Raw genomic sequence first — 27705 nt, forward strand, 5'->3', positions numbered from 1 at the left:
CGTCGTTCCAAACTAGTTCAGAGGCAAGTGTGCGGAACTGAACCGCATAGTCGCCAACAGAGGAGTTCCCTTGCAGAGGTTCAGAAGATCCATCTCGGCAGAGGAGGCCCACACTGGTTCTTCAAATGCATTGCAGAATTCTGCAAGGAAGCCGAGAGGTTCAAGGAAACCGGATCTCTATGATCCCAGAGAGAAGTAGCCCAGGCTAAAGCTTTTCCAGAAAGTAGGCTGACCACAAACGCCACTTTAGCATGCTCCGTCGGGAGCAGATCCGCCATGAGTTCAAGATGGATAGAACACTGTGTCACAAAGCCTGTACACAGCTTGGGATCTCCATCATACTTAGAAGGCAAGGACAAATGAAGCTTGTTCCCAGGAGAAGCTGCAGACACAGGAGGAGGCTCAGGAACAGATGGCTGCTGCTGTTGCTGTTGTTGCTGCTGAGCGGCAAGAAGCTGTTGCACCATGGCTGACAGTTGAGTCAGTTGTTGCACCTGATTGGCTAACTGCTGCGACTGTTAAGCCACGACGGTGGAAAGATCCGAGACATCTGGCAAAGGCACCCCAGCGGGATCCATGGCTGGATCTTACTGTAACTGGTCACGGCAGGTGGTGGATCCTCTGGGCCTGTGTAGATGAGGACGTGAGCTGTGCCAGGGAGTGGAGTCTAAGGTGCCACTGGTTTCCACCAGAGCCAGCCACAAAGTGGGATGGTCTTGCTGTGGCAGGCGGCACCCAGGTCGCTACCACTGGCACGACTTGTCCACAGAGGTTGCTGGGATGTGGCGTGGCACATAAGGAAACTGGCAAGATGTGGTCAAGGTAGCAGAAGGTCAGGGCAGGTGGCACAGGTGCAGGGTCAGGTAAGGGAACAAGGATCAGGAACACGGATATCAGGAACACAGAAACACAGTATGCTTTCTCTAGGACACAAAGGCAACAAAGATACGGCAGGGAACAAAGGGAGGAGCAGATACTTAAAGACAGGGTGCAGGTGTAGACACTTAATTAAATGAAATGCAGTAATGTGAAAAACCGGTGTCCTGCACTCACCTGAGGCCGGAAGAAGCACATTTGTATGCGCGAAATCGCCGGCAGTCGCCTCTGAGCGCCCCACGCCACTCTGTCTCCGATGCCGGATTAGTAGCCCGAGATGGGAGTTGAAGATCCAGAGTCTATACGGTGAGTGCAGGACATGGGTTTTTCTCATTACTGCATTGCATTTACTATGTTTTCATTGTCCTAGCACCACCGGTTTCTGACTATTTCTGTCTGGTTTCTCGCATACCTGTATGGTCCATCTCGTGGAGCTTCATAACAAGGTATTGGGGTTACTGTTTTTTTCTGTGTCTGTTGATCTTAATCTAATGAGTACTGGCCCTTTAAATGTAAAAGCTTCGGCGTTTGCACCCTATGAGGCAGGTGCACGCGCGTCGGGGCTGCGAGAACAGGAAAAGCAGGGAAGTGAGTGACTGGCTGGGATTTGCATGCGGGCGTGTCCCGCGATGCGAATCCTAGCCCCGCCGGCAGCGGGGACATGACAAGAGAGCGGTCACGGCCAGCGTGTCTGGCCGGAGCACAGATGTTACAATGTCCCATCTCGGCCGGTGATAGGCTGAGCGCAGTGTCATGTATGGAGCCTGGGCAGCAGGTAGATGGCAGGGCCCAGGCTCCTTACATGACACTGAACTCAGTGGCCGATGCCAGCCGGTGATTGGCTGACTGCAATGTGATGATCTGTGCACACGGAAGAACGAAGAAGGCCAGACAGGCCAGGCCAGGAGGACTGAACAGTTATAGCGGCGCAAAGGGGGAAAAGAGACAGCTGAATTATTGTTTTTTTTTTTTTTTTTTTTTGCAGCCCGGGCACAATAGGATGAATATTATTTTCACTATGATACTCCTTTAAGTCTACTATGAGGTATAGGTACATTATTTTCCCTCCTTCTCACCCAGTAACCACAACTGTATACATCTCAATCTTTACTGTGGATTTAGCATCAAAATTAGATAAATTATGATGAATACAGAGGCAGCTACCGCAAAACACATGACAATGGCACAACGTGTGCAACTTGTGTATCTTTAATCAGGTCTGGTAGGTAAGGGACACCCATCACCACCTTAAAATGCAGATGCTAGCTATTAGACTGTCTTAAAGAGAATTAGCTAACATATTTTGGAAGGACTGTCATAGTGATATATGGAGATGCTGTACAATGAGTTGGATTCTGGTTCTTGCACAGAAGCCCTCTAGTGTCTGTGTCCACGTTTAGTCCTTACATGAGTATTCTGGACACAAACAATAAACGTATTTCAGTCAATGCTTCTTATTTAGCAATTAAGTGATATGGGCACTGTCTTGTCTTGTGGTCCCCCTTTGCACCCCATCTGATAGGTAGCTTATTTTTATAATCACTAAGAGCTTGCAGTATCATCTGTATACAAGTCTGCCTCTATATTACATCATGGTGCTCAGTGCATTCCTCTGGCACAGTCTAGGTGCACTATGTCCTCTATGTCTCAGAGATGCCATAATCATCCAGAGTAATGTCACATATGGTGCATTTGCTGCAGATTTTCTTCACAGGTTTCCATGCAAAAATCGACTGCACATAAAGTACAAGACAAGTGGAGTTTGCATAGGAAGTGGAAATTAACTTGATAGATTCTCAATCTGCAATATGTCAACTGATGTGTTGATATGCTGTAAATTTTCCTCCAAAGACTTCAATGGGAAGATCAAAACTGGTATAATTTTTCAGATGTTAGGGATTTTGTAGCCGATTTAAATCTACAATTTGTTTTATATTTCAAATATTCACATATTTGTCCCAAAATCTACACCAAATACATACAATTTCATGCCAATTTGTTGTCGTAGAAATTGCTGCAAAAATGCTTCAGATTTTTTTAGGATAGGAGATCCACAGCATTTCTGCTACATGTGACATGTGACATGTGTGACACTAATAGTACAGTGCAGGTCCTCTGAGGCTCCTGGTTTTGCTATAGTAATAATTGTTGCCAAAGTCACTGTCAGCTTGCTCCCCCCATACTAACCAGCAGTACTGGCTGGTAGTGGGGGGGATGCTGATCAGTTTGATGCCTACCATGCCCGGATCCGCCCCGCCATTCGGCCGAAATCTTTGATTTTCTGTTTATGTTAATTAGGTGCTAACTGGCGGAGTTACTGGCACTCTGACATCAACGTTGCTTGTCCACAGCGCCGGCCAGCTCATTAATATTCCTCCCCTTCCTCCGCTTCTCCCTCTTCATTACAGTGTGGGGAGAAGTGGGAGATGCGGAGGGAGGGGAGGAATATTGATAAGCCGGGCTGCGCTGCGGCGGGCGGTGATGTCAGAGGGCCAGTAACCCCGCCTGTGCCAGTTAGCACTTAATTAGCATATACAGAAAATGATGATCGCAAGATATAACTGTTTTTGCATTGTAATACAATTTTACACAACAAAACCTGACAATAAACGACAGATGAGAAATATGATGGTGATGTCTGAAAGTAACAAAACATGGCTCCATTATTTTATAAACAGAGTCCCTTTAGTCCATGGACGGTGGCCAGTATTGCTGCGTAATGTCATTCAAGTAAATCCAAAGCCAATTGGACAAGAGTGGCGCTGTTTAGCCATTAGCCATATTTTTCTACTATCCTATAGCCATTTTAACTACATTAACATTAAAGTCTTGAGGAATTTAGTAATAGTGAATTAAATAGGGAGGAGGGAACTAAAAGGGGTGATTTCTGAGAAAACAAGGGGACATTTACCATTTATCTTTTTTTCTTACCCTCGCTTGTCTAGGTGAACGTCATGTGTATTTTCCCCACTTGTTCCAAAAAGATGAATGTTCTTCATAAATAGCAAAGTAGTAATGTGGCCGGGCTGAAAGTATTTGCGCAAAAGTGTTGCTACAGTTTTAAAAAGTTGCAGTTGAGAAATCCTCATCCACTGCAAAAAGCTGACCATGCCAGACTACGTTCAGGTTGTTTTCTTTAAAGAGTCTAAAGGAGTTGCTCAAAAATGTTGAGACTTTTTCCCCAATTTTGCAAACATTTTTGAAAAATTTTCCACCCAAAGAAAACAGGGCAAAACCATTGAAATAAATGTGATGACATGATTTAGTAGCAAGGCTTTGCACATGTTTATAGTAGTCTTGTTTGGTAGTAACTTCTTACATTGCTTTTTGTCTTACAGATCAGTGGTGTTACCAAAGTAGCTGCACGTACCCGGGAACAGAGGGTCCTCATTATGGTCATTGTGATGGTTATCTGCTTTCTTCTCTGCTGGCTGCCCTATGGAGTAATGGCTTTGATTGCTACATTTGGGAGACCTGGACTCATAACCCCTTCTGCCAGTATTATCCCTTCAGTTCTTGCTAAGAGCAGTACTGTGTACAACCCCATCATCTATATCTTCCTCAATAAGCAGGTAACTTAGCCAAACAGAAAAGAACATTCTTCATAGTATAGTGAAATATAAAAAAATAAAAAATAAACTTTTTTGTTTATTTTATGGCATTCCTAAGAGATGATATATAACTTATTGAGACATTTATTGTTTCATTTATTTATGCAAAAACCTTCTGCATATGCTAGACCTTGTTACGCCGAGCGCTCCGGGTCCCCGTTCCTCCCCGGAGCGCTCACCTCATCCCCGTTGCTGCAGCGCCCCGGTCAGATCCACTGACCGGGTGCGCTGCGGTCCCGCCTCCTGCCGGGGTGCGATTCGCGATGCGGGTGGCGCCCGCTCGCGATGCGCACCCCGGTCCCCGTACCTGACTCGCTCTCCGTCGGTCCTGTCCCGGCGCGCGCGGCCCCGCTCCCTAGGGCGCGCGCGCGCCGGGTCTCTGCAATTTAAAGGGCCAGTGCACCAATGTTGGTGCCTGGCCCAATCTTCCAATTACCTATTAGTGTGATCACCTGTGCACTTCCCTTTATTACCTCACTTCCCCTGCACTCCCTTGCCGGATCTTGTTGCACTTGTGCCTAGTGAAAGCGTTCCCTTGTCTGTTCCTAGTCCGTGTTCCTGACCTCCTGCCGTTGCCCCTGACTACGATCCTTGCCGCCTGCCCCCGACCTTCTGCTACGTCCGACCTTGCTACTGCCTACTCCCTTGTACCTCGCCTATCTTCAGCATCTTCAGCAGCCAGAGAGGTGAGCCGTTGCTAGTGGATACGACCTGGTCACTACCGCCGCAGCAAGACCATCCCGCTTTGCGGCGGGCTCTGGTGAAAACCTGTAGTGGCTTAGAACCGGTCCACTAGCGCGGTCCTCGCCATCCCTCTCTGGCACAGAGGATCCACTACCTGCCAGCCGGCATCGTGACAGTAGATCCGGCCATGGATCCCGCTGAAGTTCCTCTGCCAGTTGTCGCTGACCTCCCTACGCTGGTCGCCCAGCAAGCTCGTCAGATCGCCCAGCAGTCGCAACAGATAGCGCAACGAGATCAACAGCTGGCATACTTGACCTCCGAGGCACTGCGTATTCAGTCACAGATACAGCAGCTGCAGCCGCAGATACAGCAACAGCTCCAGCTGCAACTACCATCTCCTCCGCCGGCTCCTGCAACTCCTCCGCAGCAACCGGTCCTTCCTAACCCCTGCTTGTCCCTGCCGGACAAATTTGGCGTAAAGATCGCCCAACGAGATCAACAGCTGGCATACTTGATCTCCGAGACACAGCGTCTTCAGTCACAGTTACAGCAGCTGCTGCCGCAGATACAGCAACTTCAGTCACAGCAGCTGCTGCCGCAGATACAGCAACTTCAGTCACAGCTACAGCTGCAACAACCATCTCCTCCGCCGGCTCCTGCAACTCCTCCGCAGCAACCAGCCGTTCTTAACCCCTGCTTGTCCCTGCCGGACAAGTTTGATGGGGACCGCAATGATTCTGCCACAGCCACAGGCCAGTCCTTCTTCGCTGAGGTCCGTGGTGTCTTCGAGGAGCCTGCCCGAGCTTCTTCTGCCGAGATTGCCCTGCTGAACCTGGAACAGGGTGTTTCTTCCGTTGGCGAGTACGCCATTCAGTTCCGTGCTCTTGCTTACGAGTTGTCCTGGAATAGTGAGGTTCTCTGCGCGACCTTTAAAAAAGGCCTATCCAGCAACATTAAAGATGTTCTGGCCGCACGAGAGACTCCTGCTGACCTACATGAACTCATTCATCTTGCCACTCGCATTGACATGCGTTCTTCCGGATGGCGTCTGGAGCTCCGCCTGGATATGGACTTTGTTCGCACGAAGCGTTTTTTCTCCCCGGCTCCTCTCTCCTCTGGTCCTCTGCAATCCGTTCCTGTGCTTCCCGCCGCGGAGGCTAGGCAAGTTGACCGGTCTCGCTTGACACCTCTAGAGAGGACACGACGCCGCATGGAGATTCTTTGCCTGTACTGTGCTGGTACCGAACACTTCCTGAAGGATTGTCCTATCCGTCCTCCCTGCCTGGAAAGACGTACGCTGACTCCGCACAAAGGTGACACAGTTCTTGATGTCAACTCTGCTTCTCCACGCCTTACTGTGCCTGTGCGGATATCTGCCTCTACCTTCTCCTTCTCTACTATGCTCTTCTTGGACTCCGGATCTGCAGGAAAATTTTTTTTGGCCTCTCTCATCAACAGGTTCTACGTTCCTGTGACCAGTCTCGCCAGACCCCTCTACATCTATTGTATTAACAATAAAAGATTGGACTGTCTCATGCGTTTCCGCACAGAACCCCTCCTAATGTGCATCGGACCTCTTCACGGAAAAATTGACTTTTTTTTCCTCAGGTTCTTTGGCCCCAAGAAGAGGGGGAGACCCAAGGGGGGGGGTACTGTTACGCCGAGCGCTCCGGGTCCCCGTTCCTCCCCGGAGCGCTCACCTCATCCCCGTTGCTGCAGCGCCCCGGTCAGATCCACTGACCGGGTGCGCTGCGGTCCCGCCTCCTGCCGGGGTGCGATTCGCGATGCGGGTGGCGCCCGCTCGCGATGCGCACCCCGGTCCCCGTACCTGACTCGCTCTCCGTCGGTCCTGTCCCGGCGCGCGCGGCCCCGCTCCCTAGGGCGCGCGCGCGCCGGGTCTCTGCAATTTAAAGGGCCAGTGCACCAATGTTGGTGCCTGGCCCAATCTTCCAATTACCTATTAGTGTGATCACCTGTGCACTTCCCTTTATTACCTCACTTCCCCTGCACTCCCTTGCCGGATCTTGTTGCACTTGTGCCTAGTGAAAGCGTTCCCTTGTCTGTTCCTAGTCCGTGTTCCTGACCTCCTGCCGTTGCCCCTGACTACGATCCTTGCCGCCTGCCCCCGACCTTCTGCTACGTCCGACCTTGCTACTGCCTACTCCCTTGTACCTCGCCTATCTTCAGCATCTTCAGCAGCCAGAGAGGTGAGCCGTTGCTAGTGGATACGACCTGGTCACTACCGCCGCAGCAAGACCATCCCGCTTTGCGGCGGGCTCTGGTGAAAACCTGTAGTGGCTTAGAACCGGTCCACTAGCGCGGTCCTCGCCATCCCTCTCTGGCACAGAGGATCCACTACCTGCCAGCCGGCATCGTGACAGACCTTCTTATAACCTAATAATGTCCTAAATAAATGTTAATTCTATTCAATTGTGAGTGGAATATGGCTCCAAATGAACAAAAAAAATCATTAAAGTGGATACAGTACAGTGGAAAGATATTAGATGAGCACAGTAATATCAGGAAGTGGATACAGTGGAAAGATATCAGGAAGTGGATACAGTGGAAGTGGATACAGTGGAAAGATATCAGGAAGTGGATACAGTGGAAAGATATTAGAGGAGCAAGTAATATCAGGAAGTATTATTTTACTGAGAGAGTAGTAGATGCATGGAATAGCCTTCCCACAGAAGTGGTCGCTGCAAATACAGTGAAGGAGTTTAAACATGCATGGGATAAACATAAGGCTATCCTTCATATAAGATAGGGCCAGGGACTATTCATAGTATTCAGATTATTGGGCAGACTAGATGGGCCAAATGGTTCTTATCTGCCAACACATTCTATGTTTCTATGTTTAGCCTCCGTAGTTTCAGGTTGACTTTATCCAATGTGTAGGTCTCATGCCAATGTCTGTTTAACAGACCAATTTTGTACAGAGTATGACACTGGTAGCTATATGCCAGCAGGTAATCCATTCTGTAATGTAGACCTGTATGAATAATAGGGGGGATTTATCAAAACCTGTGTAGAAGAAGAGTGGTGCAGTTGCCCATAGTTACCAATAAGTGCAGTTGCTTCTTTCATTTTTCACAGGTCTCTTTAAAAATGAAAGAATCCATCTAATTGGTTGTCATGGGCAACTGCACCATGCTTCTTCTACACTGGTTTTGAGAAATCTCCCCCAATGTGTATCACCATACTGCTCACACTGATCACGGTGTCGCGTGCTATTAACCCTTTAGAAGCGGTATTCAAAAATGAACGCTGCGTCTAAAATAAAGTAAACAAATGCTGGTTACCTCAGGGGGCTGTTCGGGATCGGCACATCGAAATTGCGGCATCCCGAACAGCTGTAGGACTGCAGGAGTGTCACGCTGCTTCCCCGGAGCGCTCGTGGTGTGCCTCTGTATGCAGCACTCCGGTCAGCACCGCTGACGGCGAGCGCTGCTTCCATGTCACCGGAGGGGACGCGATCCGAGGCACGGGATGTGCCCGCTCTCGGATCGCGTCCCGTGTCTCTCACCTGCCCTGTCCTTCTGCTCAGTCCTGGCGCGCGGCCCCGCTCTCTAGGGCGCGCACGCCGGTCTCTCAGATTTAAAGGGCCAGTGCACCATTAATTGGTGCCTGGCCCAATTAGTTCCAAGCACTCCCTACACTATATAAACCCACTTCCCCTTCCTGTCTTGTCCAGACCAGATCCTCAGAAGCCCTTCTTCCTCGAGGTTGACGCCTCCTCTGTTGGAGCCGGCGCTGTTCTCCTACAAAAATCTGCTAAAGGAAAAAATTTCATTTGCAGATTTTTTTCCAAAACCTTTTCCCCTCCAGAAAAAAAAAATATTCCATTGGAGACCGTGAACTATTGGCGATTAAGTTGGCCCTTGAGGAGTGGAGACATCTTCTGGAAGGATCCCTTCACCCCATCACCATCTATACAGATCACAAAAATCTGTCTTATCTCCAATCCGCCCAGCTGCAAAATCCTCGCCAGGCTAGGTGGTCGTCGTTTTTTGCCCCTTTCAACTTTCAAATCTATTTTCGTCCCGCAGACAAGAATGTCAGAGCTGATGCTCTATCTCGTACCACCGATGCCTCTGAAGCCGAGACCCTCCCTCAGCACATCATCCCCCCTGAGTGTCTGATCTCTTCTGCTCCTGCTTCTCTGGTGCCTATCCCTCCAGGAAAAACGTATGTTCCTCCCCGACTTCGCCTCCGGATCCTCAAATGGGGCCATTCCTCCCTTCTGGCTGGTCACGCTGGAATCAAAAAGACTTTACATTTGATTGCCAGACACTATTGGTGGTCCTCCTTGGAAAAGGATGTGACCAATTTCGTACGAGCCTGTACAGTGTGTGCACGTGACAAGACCCCTCATCAGAAGCCTTCAGGCCTTCTCCATCCGCTGCCAGTGCCTGAACAGCCTTGGTCCCACATAGCCGTGGACTTCATCACTGATCTTCCTGTATCCCATGGCAACACTGTCATCTGGGTGGTCTTTGATTGTTTTTCCAAAATGGCTCACTTTATTCCGCTTCCAGGCCTTCCTTTTGCGCCACAGTTGGTGAAACTATTTTTTCTGCAGATTTTTCGTCTCCACGGGCTTCCCACGCATATCGTCTCGGATAGAGGCTTCAATTTGTGTCAAAATTTTGGAGAGCTCTCTGTAATCAATTAAAGATCAAATTACATTTCTCGTCCTCCTATCACCCCCAATCTAATGGACAAGTGGAAAGAGTGAACCAGATTCTTGGTGACTACTTGCGACATTTTGTCTCCTCCCGCCAAGATGATTTGGTCGACCTTCTGCCCTGGGCTGAATTCTCGTACAATTTCAAAAATTCTGAGTCTTCCGCCAAATCTCCATTTTTTGTAGTGTACGGCTGTCACCCTCTGCCCCCCCTCCCCATTCCCACTTCTTCTGGAGTTCCTGCCGTGGATGAAGTAACCCGGGACTTCTCCGCTATCTGGAAGGAGACTCAGAAGTCGCTCCTACTGGCCTTGTCTCGTATGAAGAGACATGCTGATAAAAAGAGAAGAACTCCTCCTGTCTTTCTCCCTGGGGACAAAGTGTGGCTCTCTGCCAATTACATACGGTTTCGTATCCCTAGCTACAAGTTGGGTCCTCGCTACCTCGGCCCTTTTAAAATCAAGAATCAAATCAATTCTGTCTCTTACAAGCTTCATCTTCCCTCTTCTCTTCGCATTCCTAACTCTTTCCATGTGTCTCTTCTCAAACCTCTTGTACTTAACCGCTTTTCTCCCAAGGTCACTGTTCCTGCTCACATTTCTGGCTCCTCTGATGTCTTCTCTGCTAAAGAAATCCTCGCCTCCAAGATCGTACGAGGTAAAAAAAACATTTTGGGTAGATTGGGAGAATTGTGGCCCTGAGGAGAGATCATGGAGGCCAATATTTTAGATAAAGATCTCATCCACAGATTCCTTGGTTCAAAAAAGAGGGGGAGACCCAAGGGGGGGGGTACTGTCAAGCCGAGCGCTCCGGGTCCCACTGCTTCCCCCGGAGCGCTTGCGGCGTGCCTCTGTATGCAGCACTCCGGTCAGCACCGCTGACCGCGAGTGCTGCTTCCATGTCACCGGAGGGGACGCGATCCGAGGCACGGGACGTGCCCGCTCTCGGATCGCGTCCCGTGTCTCTCACCTGCCCCGTCCTCCTGCTCAGTCCCAGCGTGCGCGGCCCCGCTCTCTAGGGCGCGCGTGCCAGGTCTCTCAGATTTAAAGGGCCAGTGCACCATTAATTGGTGCCTGGCCCAATTAGTTCCAAGCACTCCCTCCACTATATAAACCCCCTTCCCCTTCCTGTCCCTGCCGGATCTTGTTGCCTTGTGCCCTGAGAAAGCGTTTCTGTGTGTTCCATTGCCTGTGTATCCAGACCCTTGCCGTTGCCCCTGACTACGAACCATTGCTGCCTGCCCAGACCTTCTGCTACGTCCGACCTTGCTCTTACTTTGTCCCTGTGTCCGGCGCCTGTCTCAGCTGTCAGTGAGGTTGAGTTGCTATCGGGTGGAACGACCTGGGGGTTACCTGCCGCTGCAAGTCCATCCCACTTTGCGGCGGGCTCTGGTGAAAACCAGTAACCCCTTAGATTCCGTTCCCTGGTACGGCCCACGTCATCACCTCACTGACACAGAGGATCCACCACCCGTGTCCTCCCCGCTTACCAGCCCGGATCCTGACAAGGAGGGTCCCCCACCTTTCTCCTCACTGCCCAATTGCCGAAAGACTGCTCAGTGCCTGAGATCCAGGCATGAGCAGTCAAGCAGCAGAATGATTGATCAATGGTTTCCTATGAGAAACCATTGATTAATGTAAAAGATCAGTGTTTGCAGTGTTATAGCCCCCTATGGGAGCTATCTATAACATTGCAAAAAAAAGTTAATAAAGATTATTTAACCTCTTCCCTAATAAAAGTTTGAATCACCCCCCTTTTCCCATTTAAAAAAAACAGTGTAAATAAAAATAAACATATGTGATATTGCCGCGTGCAGAAATATCCGAATTATATAAATATATAGTTAATTAAACCATACGGTCAATGGCGTACGCGCCCAAAAAAATCCAGCGTATTTTGGTCACTTTTCTTCAGATCACGTGCAAAAAGTGAGCCCTCATACCGCTCCGTACGCAGAAAAATAAAAAAAGATATAGGGGTCAGAAGATGACAATTTTAAACGCATTAACTTTCCTGCATGTAGTTATGATTTTTTCCAGAAGTACGACAAAATCAAACCTATGTAAGTAGGGTATCTTTTTAATCGGATGGACTTACAGAATAAAGAGAAGGTGTCATTTTTACCGAAAAATGTACTGTGTAGAAACTGAAGCCCCCAAAATTTACAAAATGGCATTTTTTCTTTTGGGTAAAACGACTGATGTCATTACAAAGTAGAATTGGTGGCGCAAAATATAAGCCATTAAATGGATTTTTAGGTGCAAAATGAAAAGGTTACGATTTTTAAAAGGTGAGGAGGAAAAAGCGAAAGTGCAAAAACGTAAAAAGCCTCCTTCCCCAAAGGGTTAAAGGACACATGTCTAATAACTGACCCATTGTTCTAAGGGTACCATCACATTTATGCAGTGATATGGTTCAGTACTGAGCTGGATCAGCAGCAACAACCAGGGCTGGCTCTACAATAGGTCCTGTTGGTAACCAGGCAGCACCTACACAGGGATGACAAATTGTCGCCCAAGAAGATTTTTTACCCCTTTGGAACCCATGATGGACCTAGTCCATCCTGGTGCTGCTCAGGGTGTATAGAGCGGGCTCCTGACTCGAGCCCGCTCCATACCCGGTGACCCCCAGCTGTTTTCAGTAGCTGGGGGCTGCTGCTAATGGCCGGCATGCAGCGAACGCCACAGCCGACTATTAACCCTTTAGATTGCCGTTGTCAAAGCTGACAATGGCGTCTAAAGGGAGCTTTAAACCATCTCTGGTGGTCCAGTGGGGTGGATTTTTTCCCTTCAATATAAACAATGAAGGTTCTTATTTCATGACTGCAGGCAGAAATCTTGAAAATCATAAAGAAGAATACAAAAAGTATGCTTGAGAATTGTAAAACTTTTTATTACATGAATAATATTCATATATTCAGCATCATTTACTTAGAATTGAATACCCCTATAACAATGCAAGTTTGTGTAATACAATTTTTTCCAACAGCAAAGTATGATGTTCATTGACTATGAATAGATGGTAATGCTTTCAGGATCGCGGGAGACCTGCAGGTGGGGACCCCCGGGATCTTGCAGGCGGCACCCCATTTGTAATCAGTCCCCAGAGCATGTTCGCTCCGGGTCTGATTACCGGCGACCACACGGCCGGCGGCGTGTGACATCACGCCTCCGCCCCCGTGTGACGTCATGCTCCGCCCCTCACTGCAAGCCTACGGGAGGGGGTGTGACAGCTGTCACGCCCCCTCCCGTAGGCTTACATTGAGGGGCGGATGTGTAAGCACCGGAGTACCCCTTTAACACCACAAATTTCATGAACATCAAGAAGAATTCTGTAGCAACCACCTTGTTTGGAGCACCTGCACAGGCAAGAATGGAACTATAAAACCTACAACCTCCGATACAACTGCTAAACATGATCCTTTGTACATATGTGTAGACATGTGATAGGGAAGTTACCTTCTTTCCTTCCAAATCTAATGTCACAATTTTTTGTAATTGTTCTTATTTCTTGGTAGGAAAATGGAATACTATGCAGGTACATTAAAAGGCTCTTGCATGGCACTCCTACCTGTAATGCATCGATAATAAAACAGCCATTTTAAGGTTGTATTGCTATGATTAAGGAATACATTTACAAAACATGTAGTCTGCTAGTCACCATGCACAATTTGGGATGCAGTTTTCATATTAGATAAAAAGAAGTAAGAATCTGTTTGCACAGGTGCTGAACTATTTTTGCTAAGGTTGTGTAAGGCCATGTGTATTTGTTGGAGGTATATGTCGAAAATGATCCCCAACATAAACCTTCAACATATACTTCAGGCATAAGCTGTTGTATAACCATGTAGGGGCCTAAGTTGCTTAAAGGGTACTCCGTTGAAAACTTTTTTTTTAAATCAACTGGTGGCAGAAAGTTAATTATATTTGTGAATTACTTCTATTAAAAATCTTAATCCTTCCAGTACTTATTAGCTGCTGAATGCTACAGAGGAAATTCCTTTCTTTTTGGAAAACTGATGACATCACGAACACAGTGCTGAAATCTCTGTCCCTTTTAGCAACCATGCATAGCAGATGCATAGCAGATGTATGCTAAGGGCAGCATGGGGGCTCAGTGGTTAGCACTGCTGCCTTGCAGTGCTGAGGACTTGGGTTCAAATCCCACTAAGGACAACAATAAATAAAGTATTATTATAATAACATCATCAGAGAGAACTGTGCTCGTGATGTCATCAGAGAGCATTCCAAAAAAAAAAAAAAGAATTTCCTCTGTAGTATTCAGCAGCTAATAAGTACAGGAAGGATTAAGAATTTTTAATAGAAGTAATTTACAAATATGTTTAACTTTCTGCCACCAGTTGATTTAAAAGAAAAAAGGTTTTCACCAGAGTACCCCTTTAAAGAGTACATGTCATCAAACCATATTTTCTAAACTAACTCAGATTATATTCCCTAACTACTCTTAACACCCCTCCTGCCCTTAAAAAAAAATTTCAGAGCTTTAAAGGGGTACTCCGGTGAAAAACTTTTTTTTTTTTTTTAATCAACTGGTGCCAGAAAGATAAACAGATTTTTTAATTACTTCTATTAAAAAATCTTAATCCTTCCAGTACTTATTAGCTGCTGAATGCTACAGAGGAAATTCCTTTCTTTTTGGAACACTGATGACATCGCGAGCACAGTGCTCTCTGCTGACATCTCTGTCCATTTTAGCAACCGTGCATAGCAGATGTATGCTAAGGGCAGCATCGTGGCTCAGTGGTTAGCACTGCTGGGTCTTTGGGTTCAAATCCCACTAAGGACAACAATAAATAAAGAGTTATTATTATTATAATGACATCAGCAAAGAGCACTGTGCTCGTGATGTCATCAGAGAGAATTCCAAAAAGAAAAGAATTTACTCTGTAGTATTCAGCAGCTAAGAAGTGCAGGAAGGAGTAAGATTTTTTTAATAGAAGTAATTTACAAATCTGTTTAACTTTCTGGCACCAGTTGATTTAAAAGAAAAAAGGTTTTCACCGGAGTACCCCTTTAAGAGGTATTCTAAATCCTTTTATCTGCATGGGTTGTGCAGACATTTTAGAAATAAACATATATTCAAATTGGCTTAATAAGAAATAAATATTTGGCCTGCATTGATATTTTACATAGCGATATTCCGATGATGGCTAATGTACTATTTCAACAGATTGTCTATTAAACAAAACAGAAGGGAATATGGTTTCCTTTCTTTCCAAACAACAACACAGATTTATTGAAAAAACTAATCATTCCCAATTGGGACGGAATATAGAAAACCCTTCAAGGTAAGCCCCAGGTCGAATAAGTCAGCGGTGTTCATTGGATGGCATCAAGTCACCGGTGACCACAAGAACACTATGTTACAGCTAATTAAGAAAATGAGAAATAATTCTTAACAGCAACAACATGTGTCGTGTTCAGTGGCGTTGCTAGGGTTGGTGTCACCCGGTGCGGTAGAAAATGGTGTCACCCCCATACCTACCCCCCCCCCCTCAGTAAGTTTTTAGCCTGTTGTGACAGACACCACTGTTGTAGCGCATTGTGAGAAATTCCAGTATAATAATCAGATATACCAGTTTCCACAGAATAGGAAAGTGTTAAAGAAGTTTTCACCATTTAAATATACAGCTCCCAGAATTACTTAAAGGGGTACTCCACTGGAAAACATTTACTTTTATATCAACTGGTGCCAGAAAGTTAAACAGATTTTTAAATTACTTCTATTTAAAATCTTAATACTTACAGTACTTTTAAGCTGGTGTATGCTCCACAGGAAGTTGTGTAGTTCTTTCCAGTCTGACCACAGTGCTATTTGCTGACACCTCTGTCCATGTCAGGAACTGTCCAGAGCAGGAGAGGTTTGCTATGGGGATTTGCTCCTACTATGGACAGTTCTTGACATGGACAGAGGTGTCAGCACAGAGCACTGTGGTCAGACAGAAAATAAATTAAAAAGGAAAATAACTTCCTGTGAATCGCTTATACAGCAGCTAATAAGTACTGGAAGGATTAAGATTTTTAAATAGAAGTAATTTACAAATCTGTTTAACTTTGTAGCACCAGCTGATTAAAAAAAATGTTTTCCAGTAGAGTACCCCTTTGAGCAGTGGTGAGGTTATGCTGGGAGTTGTAGTTTCACTGACCTAACTGTAGAAATGACAAGTGACTACAGCTCTGATGTAGAGAGGAGAATGTACAATGGTATCAGTGACTACAGGTGACATCTTCTCTATAGTGAGGAGAATACACAATGATATCTGACTACAGGGGACGTCTTCTCTATAGTGAGGAGAATACACAATGACATCAGTGACTACAGGGGACGTCTTCTTTATAGTGAGGAGAATACACAATGGTATCAGTGATTACAGGTGACGTCTTCTCTATAGTGAGGAGAATACACAATGATATCAGTGACTACAGGTGACGTCTTCTCTATAGTGAGGAGAATGTACAATGATATCAGTGACTACAGGTGACGTCTTCTCTATAGTGAGGAGAATACACAATGATATCAGTGACTACAGGTGACGTCTTCTCTATAGTGAGGAGAATACACAATGATATCAGTGACTACAGGTGACGTCTTCTCTATAGTGAGGAGAATACAGAATGATATCAGTGACTACAGGTGATGTCTTCTCTATAGTGAGGAGAATACACAATGATATCAGTGACTACAGGTGACGTCTTCTCTATAGTGAGGAGAATACACAATGATATCAGTGATTACAGGTGACGTCTTCTCTATAGTGAGGAGAATACACAATGATATCAGTGACTACAGGTGATGTCTTCTCTATAGTGAGGAGAATACACAATGATATCAGTGATTACAGGTGACGTCTTCTCTATAGTGAGGAGAATACAGAATGATATCAGTGACTACAGGTGACGTCTTCTCTATAGTGAGGAGAATACACAATGATATCAGTGACTACAGGTGACGTCTTCTCTATAGTCTTTCCTTATCTAATTCAGATGGTACATACCGCCAGGACTTGATCCAGCTAAAACTTCTCTCTGCAGAATGTGATGCCCAGACGTCTCCTCACTATGTCAGCGCATTCTCATCCTCTATATGAAAACAATTATTATTATAAACCTGCCAGACACTGTATCCTCTAAATATAATACTACTATACACTATACTCTTTGATTATAAACCTTCCATACACCATACCCACTGAATATAATACTACCACACACTGTACATTCTGAATATAATACCAACACATACTGTACCCTCTGAATATAAATCTGCCACATACTGTACCCCTGAATATAATACCGCCACACACTGTACCCACTGAATATAATACTACCACATACTGTACCCTCTGAATATCATACTACCACAAACTGCGCCCTCTGAATATAAATCTGCTACATACTGTACCCTCTGAATATAAATCTGCCACATACTGTACCCTCTGAATATAAATCTGCCACATACTGTACCCGTGAATATAAATCTGCCACTTACTGTACCCCTGAATATAAATCTGCCACATACTGTACCCCTGAATATAATACTGCCACATACTGTACCCTCTGAATATAATACTACCACCCACTGAGCCCTCTGAATATAATACTTAGAGATGAGCAAACTACAGTAAATTCAACTCGTCACAAACTTCTCTGCTCGGCAGTTGATAACTTTTCCTGCATAAATTAGTTCAGCTTTCAGGTGCTCCCGTGGGCTGGAAAAGGTGGATACAGTCCTAGGAGACTCTTTCCTAGGATTGTATCCACCTTTTCCAGCCCACCGAAGCACCTGAAGGCTGAACTAATTTACGCAGAATAAGTCATCAACTGCCGAGCCGAGAAGTTTGTGACGAATCGAATTTACTGTAAGTTCGCTCATCTCTAATAATACTACCACAAACTGAACCCTCTGAATATAATACTACCACCCACTGCGCCCTCTGAATATAATACTACCACAAACTGCGCCCTCTGAATATAACGTTGCCATACAGTGCACCCTCTGAATATGATACCACAACCTCAGTAACACCCCTCAACATCCGTTAGCTGATGCTATTACGACGGGAGGGGGGTATTGGTGGTGTTGCTAGTGGATGATGGGGGTGCTACTACTCGGGGGGTGTTGCCGGAGGATGATGAGGGTGCTACTCTGGCCATCCCCCCTGGCAGTATCATCCCCATCATCCATCCGCAGGATCATCCTCCTGGCAGGAGCACCGCCATCATCCACCATCAGGATCTGCTGATGGAGGTGCTGCTGGGGGGGGGGGGGTGTTTCTGGTGGATGATGAGGGTGCTACTGCCAGGGGGGGAGCATTAGGTAGGCAGCAGTTCCCCCGCATTAGGTAGGTCGCAGTTTCCCCACATTAGGTAGCATCTATTCCCCACATTAGGCAGCATAGATTCCCCACATTTGGTACCAGTTCCCCCACATTAGGTAGGTACCAGTTACCCCACATTAGGTAGCAATTTCCCCACATTAGGTAGCACAGATTCCCCACATTAGGTAGCAATTTCCCCACATTAGGTAGCACAGATTCCCCACATAAGGTAGCATAGACTCCCCACATAAGGTAGCACAGATTCCCCACATAAGGTAGCATAGACTCCCCACATAAGGTAGCATAGACTCCCCACACTTGGTAGTAGTTTCCCCACATTAGGCCGCAGGTTCCCTTGCAGGTTCCCCACAATGGGTCAAAGTCTCCCCACAATAGATTGCTGGTTATACCACCACCACCACCCCCCGCCCCCCCCCCCCCCCCACACACACACACACACACAAAACACATACAACACAGAGAGAGAGACACACACAAACACACACAGTCAGAGAGACACACACACTCACAGACACACACATACACAGTCACACACACACACAGAGTCACACAGTCACACACACACACAGAGTCACACAGTCACACACACACAGAGTCTCATACACACACACAGTCACATACACAAACATAGATAGAGACAGACACACACACTCACCCATCCAGCGCAGCGCTCCTTCTCACCGGGCGCCGTGCGAGTGACGTAACTGACGTCCTCCTGCGCGGCCATGCGGTGTGACGTCAGGCCGGCGCAGACGTGGGAGCGGAGGCCGGGCACAGTGCTGGTGAAGGTGAGGGGGGTGTGATGATGGACGGGCGCACAGTGCCGGAGAAAGAGGGGGGTTGCTGACGGACGGGCGCACCGCACACACAGCGCGCGGGGGGGGGGGGGGGTGGGGTGGTGCTGACGGATGGGAGGCCGGTCGGGCACAGATGGGGGGGTGGGTGCTGCGGAGCGTCTTGGTGTCACCCCATAAGGTTGGTGTCACCCGGTGCGGGCCGCACCCCCCGCACCCGGGTCGCAACGCCACTGGTCGTGTTTCTTCATCGTGTTTCCCAAAAATAATTAACTATAAGCACAATAAAAACTCTTTATACACAAGTAGGTGCTACATACCTTAGTATAACTCCCCAGAAAGCATTTCTGTCAATGGGTTGCAAGGTTATGTTAATTAAAGGGGTTATCCAGGAAAAAACTTTTTTTTAAATATCAACTGGCTCCAGAAAGTTAAACAGATTTGTAAATTACTTCTATTAAAAAATCTTAAAGGGGTACTCCGGTGAAAACATTTTTTTTTTTAAATCAACTGGTGGCAGAAAGTTAAACATATTTGTAAATTACTTCTATTAAAAAATCTTAATCCTTCCAGTACTTATTAGCTGCTGAATGCTACAGAGGAAATTCCTTTCTTTTTGGAACACTGATGACATCACGAACACAGTGCTCTCTGCTGACATCTCTGTCCATTTTAGCAACCATCCATAGCAGATGTATGCTAAGGGCAGCATGGTGGCTCAGTGGTTAGCAGTGCTGGGGACTTGGGTTCAAATCCCACAAAGGACAACAATAAATTAAGCGTTATTATAACATCAGAAGAGAGAACTGTGCTCATGATGTCATCAGAGAGCATTCCAAAAAGAAATGAATTTCCTCTGTAGTATTCAGCAGCTAATAAGTACAGGAAGGATTAAGATTTTTTTAATAGAAGTAATTTACAAATATGTTTAACTTTCTGCCACCAGTTGATTTAAAAGAATAAAGGTTTTCACCGGAGTACCCCTTTAATCCTTTCAGTACTTATGAGCTTCTGAAGTTGAGTTGTTCTTTTCTGTCTAAGTGCTCTCTGATGACACGAGTTTCGGGAACCGCCCAGTCTAGAAAAGGTTTGCTAGGGGATTTGCTTCTAAACTGGGCGGTTCCCGAGACACGTGCCATCAGAGCGCACTTAGAAAGAAAAGAACAACTCAACTTCAGAAGCTCATAAGTACTGAAAGTATTAAGATTTTTTAATAGACGTAATTTACAAATCTGTTTAATTTTCTAGAGCCAGTTGATATTTAAAAAAAAAACTTTTTTTTCCTGGATAACCCCTTTAAGTGTAATATTTTATAATGTGTTTTACAAATAATATCTGAACAATTTTATTCAAAACAAGTAAACATGGGCAGCATATCTCAGGTACTAATATCTGATGATATGCAGGCAATATGTACAATCATACAAACGTGTGATATAATAGCAGTTCATATATATATATATATATATATATATATATATATATATATATGCACAGTTTCACTGCTGAATAAATAATTATATATATCTGACACCATTCCAGATATGTCCAGTCCCCAAAGCAGGTCAAACCGCCATCCACACTGCCAGGCAGTTGGAGCAGCAAGTACATTAGTGGATTATAAATCCATAAAGTGAGGAAAGATGAACCTGCACTTATCATCCTTAACTTTTTCTTCACTCTCATAGAATCCTATGTGCTTACAAGGAGATTAGGACACTCTGGAGGGCCAGTATCAGCATTAGAAATGTGGCTGCTACCCCCTTGTGCTATTTCATCACACCCTTCATCACCCTCTGTGCCACATCTTTTCCTCCTTGATCCTCTCCTGTACCATTCCACCCCCACTTGATCCCCCTCTGTGCCACCAGGGCCAGACTGGGTGTGAAAACCAACCCTGGAAAAAATTACATACCAGCCCCATAGTGTTGCGTCATTATACTGTACCAGCACGTCATAATTTTCTTGTTCATAAAAGGTAAAACATAGTTCCGCCACATTCGGTGCAGTATAGTCCCCCACATTAGATGCAGTATAGTCCCCCACATTAGGTGCAGTATAGTTACCCCACATTAGGTGCAGTACAATTCCCCCACGTTAGGTGTGCATTACAGTTCCCCCACATTAGGTGTAGTAAAGTTCCTCCACATAAGGTGCAGTATAGTCCCCCACATTAGGTGCAGTATAGTTCCCCCACATTAGGTGCAGTATAGTCCCCCACATTAGGCACAGTATAGTTCCCCCACATTAGGTGTGCAGTACAGTTCCCCCACATTAGGTGTAGTAAAGTTCCCCCACATAAGGTGCAGTATAGTCCCCCACATTAGGTACAGTATAGTCCCCCCACATTAGGTGCAGTATAGTCCCTCATATTAGGTGCAGTATAGTTCCCTCACATTAGGTGCAGTATAGTTCCCCCACATTAGGTGCAGTACAGTTCCCCCACATTAGGTGTGCAGTACAGTTCCCCCACATTAGGTGTAGTAAAGTTCCCCCACATAAGGTGCAATATAGTCCCCCACATTAGGTGCAGTATAGCCCCCCCCCACATTAGGTGCAGTATAGTCCCCCACATTAGGTGCAGTATAGTTCCCTCACATTAGGTGCAGTATAGTTCCCCCACATTAGGTGCAGTATAGTCCCCCACATTAGGTGCAGTATAGTTCCCTCACATTAGGTGCAGTACAGTTCCCCCACAGACATACAGCCTTCAGCCATATACAGTGCATAGTCCTTCCATATTAGGTGCAGTATAGTTCCCCCACATTAGGTGCAGTATTGTCCCCCACATTAGGTGCAGTATAGTTCCCCCACATTAGATGCAGTATAATTCCCCCCCTTAGGTGCAGAATAGTCCACCACATTAGGTGCAGTACAATTCCCCCACATTAGGTGCAGTATAGTCCCCCACATTAGGTGCAGTATAGTCCCCCACATTAGGTGCAGTATAGTTCCCTCACATTAGGTGCAGTACAGTTCCCCCACAGACATACAGCCTTCAGCCATATACAGTGCATGGCTGGAGGCTGTATGCCTGTTTACTGCCCAACTTCAGTATTCCGACCACCGCTCGGGGGTCACGATCTACTGGTATGGCCTATGGCCTATGTGCCGCTGGTCACTTACCATGTGCGCGCGTCCTCCTCACTTCTCCGCTCTGCTCTGTTACTAAGGGCAGTGATGTCCCTGTGTGCACTACCTCCCAGCAGCCCCTGAATTTTTAAAGTTAATGCGGGGCCGGCGGCCGCAGAGAGGTAACCAGGGCATCCTTGTGTCCCGAAAAGATTTTTCGGGACACAGGGATGTCCCTAATGTGATGGGGGCCTCCTGCGGGCATGGGGCCCGAAGCAGGCGCTCCATGAGTGCCAATGATGTTTCTTTTGAGAGAGAAAACACATTTGTGTGATAGAATCTAAACTCCACAAGCAAATTTGCATGCAAATGTTTTAAACACGTCTTCTCACTTAGGCTACATTTACACTACGTTTTGGGCATACAGCTGCCGGATGAAGTAATAAATGCTTTTATTCCCTGATAAGTACGAGTAAGGGTGCATTCACACTTTGTTTTGGACATCCGAATCTGGCGGGTAAATTTTTAAAACAGCTGCTGCCGAATCCCACCTGGGCACTTAAATGAGCAGGCCAGAGTCAGATGGTGACTCCGGTTGGCTCATTTTTGCACCGTATCCGGTTTTGTTGCCGTACTGAAAACCGTGGTCTGCTGCGGTTTTCAGTCCGGTAATAAAGCTGATATGGTGCAAAAATTAGACAACTGAAGTCACAATTTGAGTCCATCCGGCTGATGTAAATAAATGTGATGCAGGGCTGGTCCGATGGGGATACAATAGCAGCCGTTTTTTTTAAAGAGTACCTCTCATGATCTTGTTAAATTTTACAATCCTCCCAGTTCACTGCCCCCATCATGATAAACCACCCCCTGCCTTTATTTTTATTATTTGTTAGTTTTATTCTTTTATATTGCTCTGAAATTTCTGCTCAGTCTCAGTCAGATTCACAGACTTGGACGGGGCGTTCCCCAGCAGTGACATCATCTGAAGGCATACAGGGGAGAACTTCCCCCCTCACTCTGCTACACACAGCCCAGAGCAGTTCAGTGTGTGAGATGAGCTATGATTGGATAAGGCTGCAAACACCCCTCAGCATTTCCTGATTTTGGACTTCTGCAAGGCTAGCAGGAGTCCAAAGTCTGTGTAAGAGATGGGGGGGGGGGAAGTGTGCTCTGGACAAGTGGGGAGACACCTAGTGGCAGCTTTTTTAAACACAAATAAAACATAGAAAACTTCATTTTTTAAAACAAAGTACATTAGAAAGATTTTTTTCATTTACCATAAGGAGTGCAATAGCAAAAAATTTTTTTAATGAAACTGCCCATTTAAATTTACCTGCCAGATCCGGCAGCCGTATGCCCAAAACCTTGTGTGAATGCACCCTTACTCATACTTTTTTTTTTTTTTCAGGGAATAGAAACATTTATAATTTTTATATTAATTAACCCCTTAAAGACTCAACCCCTTTTCACCTTAAGGACTGAGCCCTTTTTTTTTTACAATTATGACCACTGTCACTTTATGCATTAATAACTCTGGGATGCTCATACCGTTTATTCTGATTCTGAGATTGCTTTTTTTTTCCGTGACATATTCTAGTTTAACATAGTAGTAATTTCCACATTACTTGCATCCTTTCTTGGTGAAAAATCCCAAACTTTCATGAAAATTTAGAAAATTATACATTTTTCTAACTTTGAAACTCTCTGCTTGTAAGGAAAATGGATATTCCAAATACATTTTATATTGATTCACAAATACAATATGTCTACTTTTTGTTGGCCTCAGAAAGTTGACATGCTTTTACTTTTTGAAGACATTAGAGAACTTCAAAGTATAGCAGCAATTTCCAAAAATTTTCATGAAAATGTCAAAATTTTAATTTTTCAGGGACCAGTTCAGTTTTTAAGTGGATTTGAGGGGCCTTTCTGTGAGAAATACTCAATAAATGACCCCATTATAGAAACTAAACCCCTCAAAGTATTCAAAATTACATTCAGAAAGTTTGTTAATCCTTTAGGTGTTTCACAGGAATAGCAGCAAACATGTTCTTGTAGCCCCATTTTTTTCATTGTTAAAAGTGGTATGACGAGAAAAGCCCCCCAAAATGTGTAGCCCAATTTCTCTTGAGTTGGGAAATATCTCATATGTTGACATAAAATGCTCTGCGGGCTCACGATATGGCTCAAGAGGGAAAGAGAAACTGTGGAATTTTTTAAAACAAATTTTGCTGTCATGGTTTTTGGGGGCCATGCTGCATTTAGGAAGCCCCCATTGTGCAAGAACAGCAAAATAACCCCCACATGGCATATTATTTTGGGAAACTACACCCCTTAAAGAATGTACCAAGGGGTATAGTGAGCCTTAACACCTCACAGGTGTTTGATGACTTTGCGTTGAAGTTGGACGGGAAAATGGAAAATTCAATTTTTAACACTAAAATTATGGTTTTACCCCAAATTTTTCTTTTTCACAAGGGGTAATAGGAGAAAATGAACCCGAAACTTTGAATCCCAATTTCTCCCGATTAAGAAAAGGCCCCATATGTGGATGTTAAAGGGGTACTCCGGTGGAAACCTTTTTTCTTTTAAATAAACTGGTGGCAGAAAGTTAAACATATTTGTAAATTACTTCTATTAAAAAATCTTAATCCTTCCAGTACTTATTAGCTGTTGAATGCTACAGAACACTGATGACATCACGAGCACAGTGCTCTCTGCTGACATCTCTGTCCATTTTAGCAACCATGCATAGCAGATGCATAGCAGATGCATAGCAGATGCATAGCAGATGCATAGCAGATGTGTGCTAAGGGTAGCATGGTGGCTCAGTGGCTAGCGCTACTGCCTTGCAGTGCTGGGGACTTGGGTTCAAATCCCACTAAGGACAACAATAAATAAAGCATTATGGGGCGCATGTGCGCGGCTTACCGGAAGAGACGTGGGTGATGTAAGCTCCGCGCCAGTCTCACCTATCTAAGCCCTAATCAGCGCCCTAAAGGCTCCACACGCTGTGGTTTCAGTGCGAACGGGACCTGGTCATGCCCCGGAGGCAGCGGTCACGAAATAAGAACCTCTCTCAGCGTCTTTCTCAGTCCATTCCAGACTTTTTCAGAGCCTCCCCGAAACCCAATATGGCGGCGGTGGCAGCCTCCCCACACCGCTCTGATATGGCGTCCGATGAAGAGGGGGAGCCGGACCTGGCGCAGATGTCCCCGGCAGATATGTTCCGCCAGATCAAGCAAATGTTCCAGTCGGAGCTCAGAAAAGCTGTCTCAGACTTCGCAGCGCAACTTCAAGATCTGGGCCAGAGAGTCTCCGACAATGAAAACAAATTGGACGACTTAGCAGAGGCCACGGAGTCTGACCGCCGGGATATCGATCTACATGCGGCCAAGCTTGATGCTATCGACCTCAAACTTGAAGATCTGGAGAACCGCTCCCGCAGAGCCAATATTCGCATTCGGGGACTACCTGAGTCGGAGACTAACCTGAAATCTGCGGTCGATGCGATGTTCCAGGCCTTACTGCCGCAATATGAGCCCGAGCTTCTCCGTATGGACCGTGTCCACAGAGCCCTGGGTCGCCCGAGATCTTCTGAAATGCCGAGGGACGTGGTCCTCCGACTGCACTACCCGGATGTGAGAGATCCCCTGCTCTTTGCTGCCCGCAACCTGACAGCGCTACCTGGCATGCCCGCTGAAGTGCGCCTCTATTCGGATTTATCCCCGTCCACGCTGGAACGGCGCAGGACATTCCGCCACATCACGCTGGCCCTGGTCCGGGAGGGGGTGAAGTATAAATGGGGATTTCCATTCTCCCTCATCTGCCAACTTAAGGGGCGCCCCTACCAATTTCGCTCCCTGACTGAGGCCCAAACTACCCTCACTAAAGAGGGTATCCCCTGGACTGCCCCAGAACAGCCTCCTGCGACCGACTTGCCTCGAAGGGGCCCCCGACCCTCCAGGTCCTGGACCAGTGTTCCCTCGGCCCAGCGTAAATCACAGCGGTGCCTGGGGATTGCCCCGGAAGGTTGACTCACCGTTGCCAGTGACCCCCTCTCACCTGGCGCCCTGAAGCCACCGATCCTAGAAGGGCTGGTGTGACTGGACTGATGTGTCCTTCGTTTACTTCAAGAGATGGAAGTAAGCGGAGCCGCTATATTATACGGCTTCGCTTTCCAGTTTGACCTTTTTCTGTTTGTTCAGTGTTTTGTTTGTGGTTTGATGTTGTTCATTTTTGTTCGTCAGTGGGTCCATGTGTTCTATGGTTGTTCTGTCTTTGCGTGTTTGTCCCGTCTCCGCATTGCCTGGTCTTCCGTCTTATGTGTAAGATAATTTCCCATAATGTCAGGGGATTTAATTCCCCCTCCAAACGGAGGAAAGCTTTCATAGATTATAGATGCTACCGCCCTGATATAATTTGCATTCAGGAGACTCACTTCTCCCAGTCCTCCTGCCCTAGCTTCCTCCATTCCCAGTACTCCTGGTTATATGTCTCCTCTTTTGTCTCCAAAAGCAGGGGGGTACTGATTTGTTTGAAAAATACGTTGCCATTCGAGGTGACCCGCGTTCATACAGACTCCGAAGGCAGGTATGTCTTGCTGTTGGGCACCCTGTATGGTAAGCAGATCTGTCTACTTAACTCTTATGCTCCTAACTCTTCTCCTATTTCATTCTTTCTTTCTCTCTGCTCTTTACTCCTATCATACTCTTATGATGTTCTGGTGTGGGCGGGCGATTTTAATTTCGTCTACGATGGCGTCTTGGATAGGTCCTCCCCTAGTCCCTTAGGTAGGTCTAGAGCGTTGCAGAAAAGGTTGGTTTCGGCCTTCCATTCACTTCAACTTGCGGATGCATGGAGGGAGCACAATGGTCAGTCGAGGGGGTATTCTTACTATTCATCCTCCCAGAAAAATTACACTCGCATAGACTGGCTACTTCTCAACACCTCTACTCTGCCGTGCCTCCTGTACGCGAGACACATTGCCTCTCCCTGGTCTGACCATGAGATGGTATGTGTAGAGCTGGATCTTATAGGTGGTCCTACCACACCTTTTACCTGGAGACTTAACGAGTCTATGCTGACTAACCAGACAGTTAAACGTTCTCTTACAGCGGATCTCACATCCTACTTCTCCACCAATGCTACTCCGAATTCAAACCCGATCTGGGTATGGTCTGCCCACAAGGCCTTCATTAGGGGACGGCTCATATCGCTAGCCTCATACATGAAAAGAGGTCGCTCCCACCTTCAACATACGCTACACAACAAGCTTTCTCGACTCACCCTGGCTCACCAGCGTGCCCCCTCTCTTTATCTCCACAATGCTATCCGGGACACCAGGTTGCGCCTGGATGCTGTCCTGTCCACCGGAGTGGAAAAAGCGCTTAGGTGGACTAAGGCCACATACTACCGCTATGCCAATAAGCCGGATAGGTTGCTTGCCAATATGCTCCGCAGCAAACAACGGCTTAATTATGTTCACACCATTCAGTTGCACCCTGGTTCCCGGTCTTCCCACCCCGACAAGATTTACCAGACTTTTCACTCTTACTACTCTAGACTCTATTCTATCCCTGACCAGTCGCCTACCTTTGCTCCCAGTCTGGACTCTTTTCTTGA

At 46.3% G+C, this 27705-nt stretch overlaps 1 protein-coding gene across 1 annotated transcript in view; it reads left to right on the top strand.

Annotated features, from left to right (window-relative positions):
• The window catches only part of LOC130361499 (opsin-3-like), a 338004-nt gene that overhangs the window by 186679 nt on the left and 123620 nt on the right, over positions 1-27705 (top strand). Inside the window, exon 4 of the mRNA XM_056564551.1 lies at positions 4215-4448. Coding sequence (XP_056420526.1) covers positions 4215-4448 — 234 coding nt within the window. The remainder of the gene's footprint in view (positions 1-4214; positions 4449-27705) is intronic.

The sequence above is a fragment of the Hyla sarda genome, chromosome 3 (genome assembly GCF_029499605.1).
Source record: "Hyla sarda isolate aHylSar1 chromosome 3, aHylSar1.hap1, whole genome shotgun sequence".
Lineage (NCBI taxonomy): Eukaryota > Metazoa > Chordata > Amphibia > Anura > Hylidae > Hyla > Hyla sarda.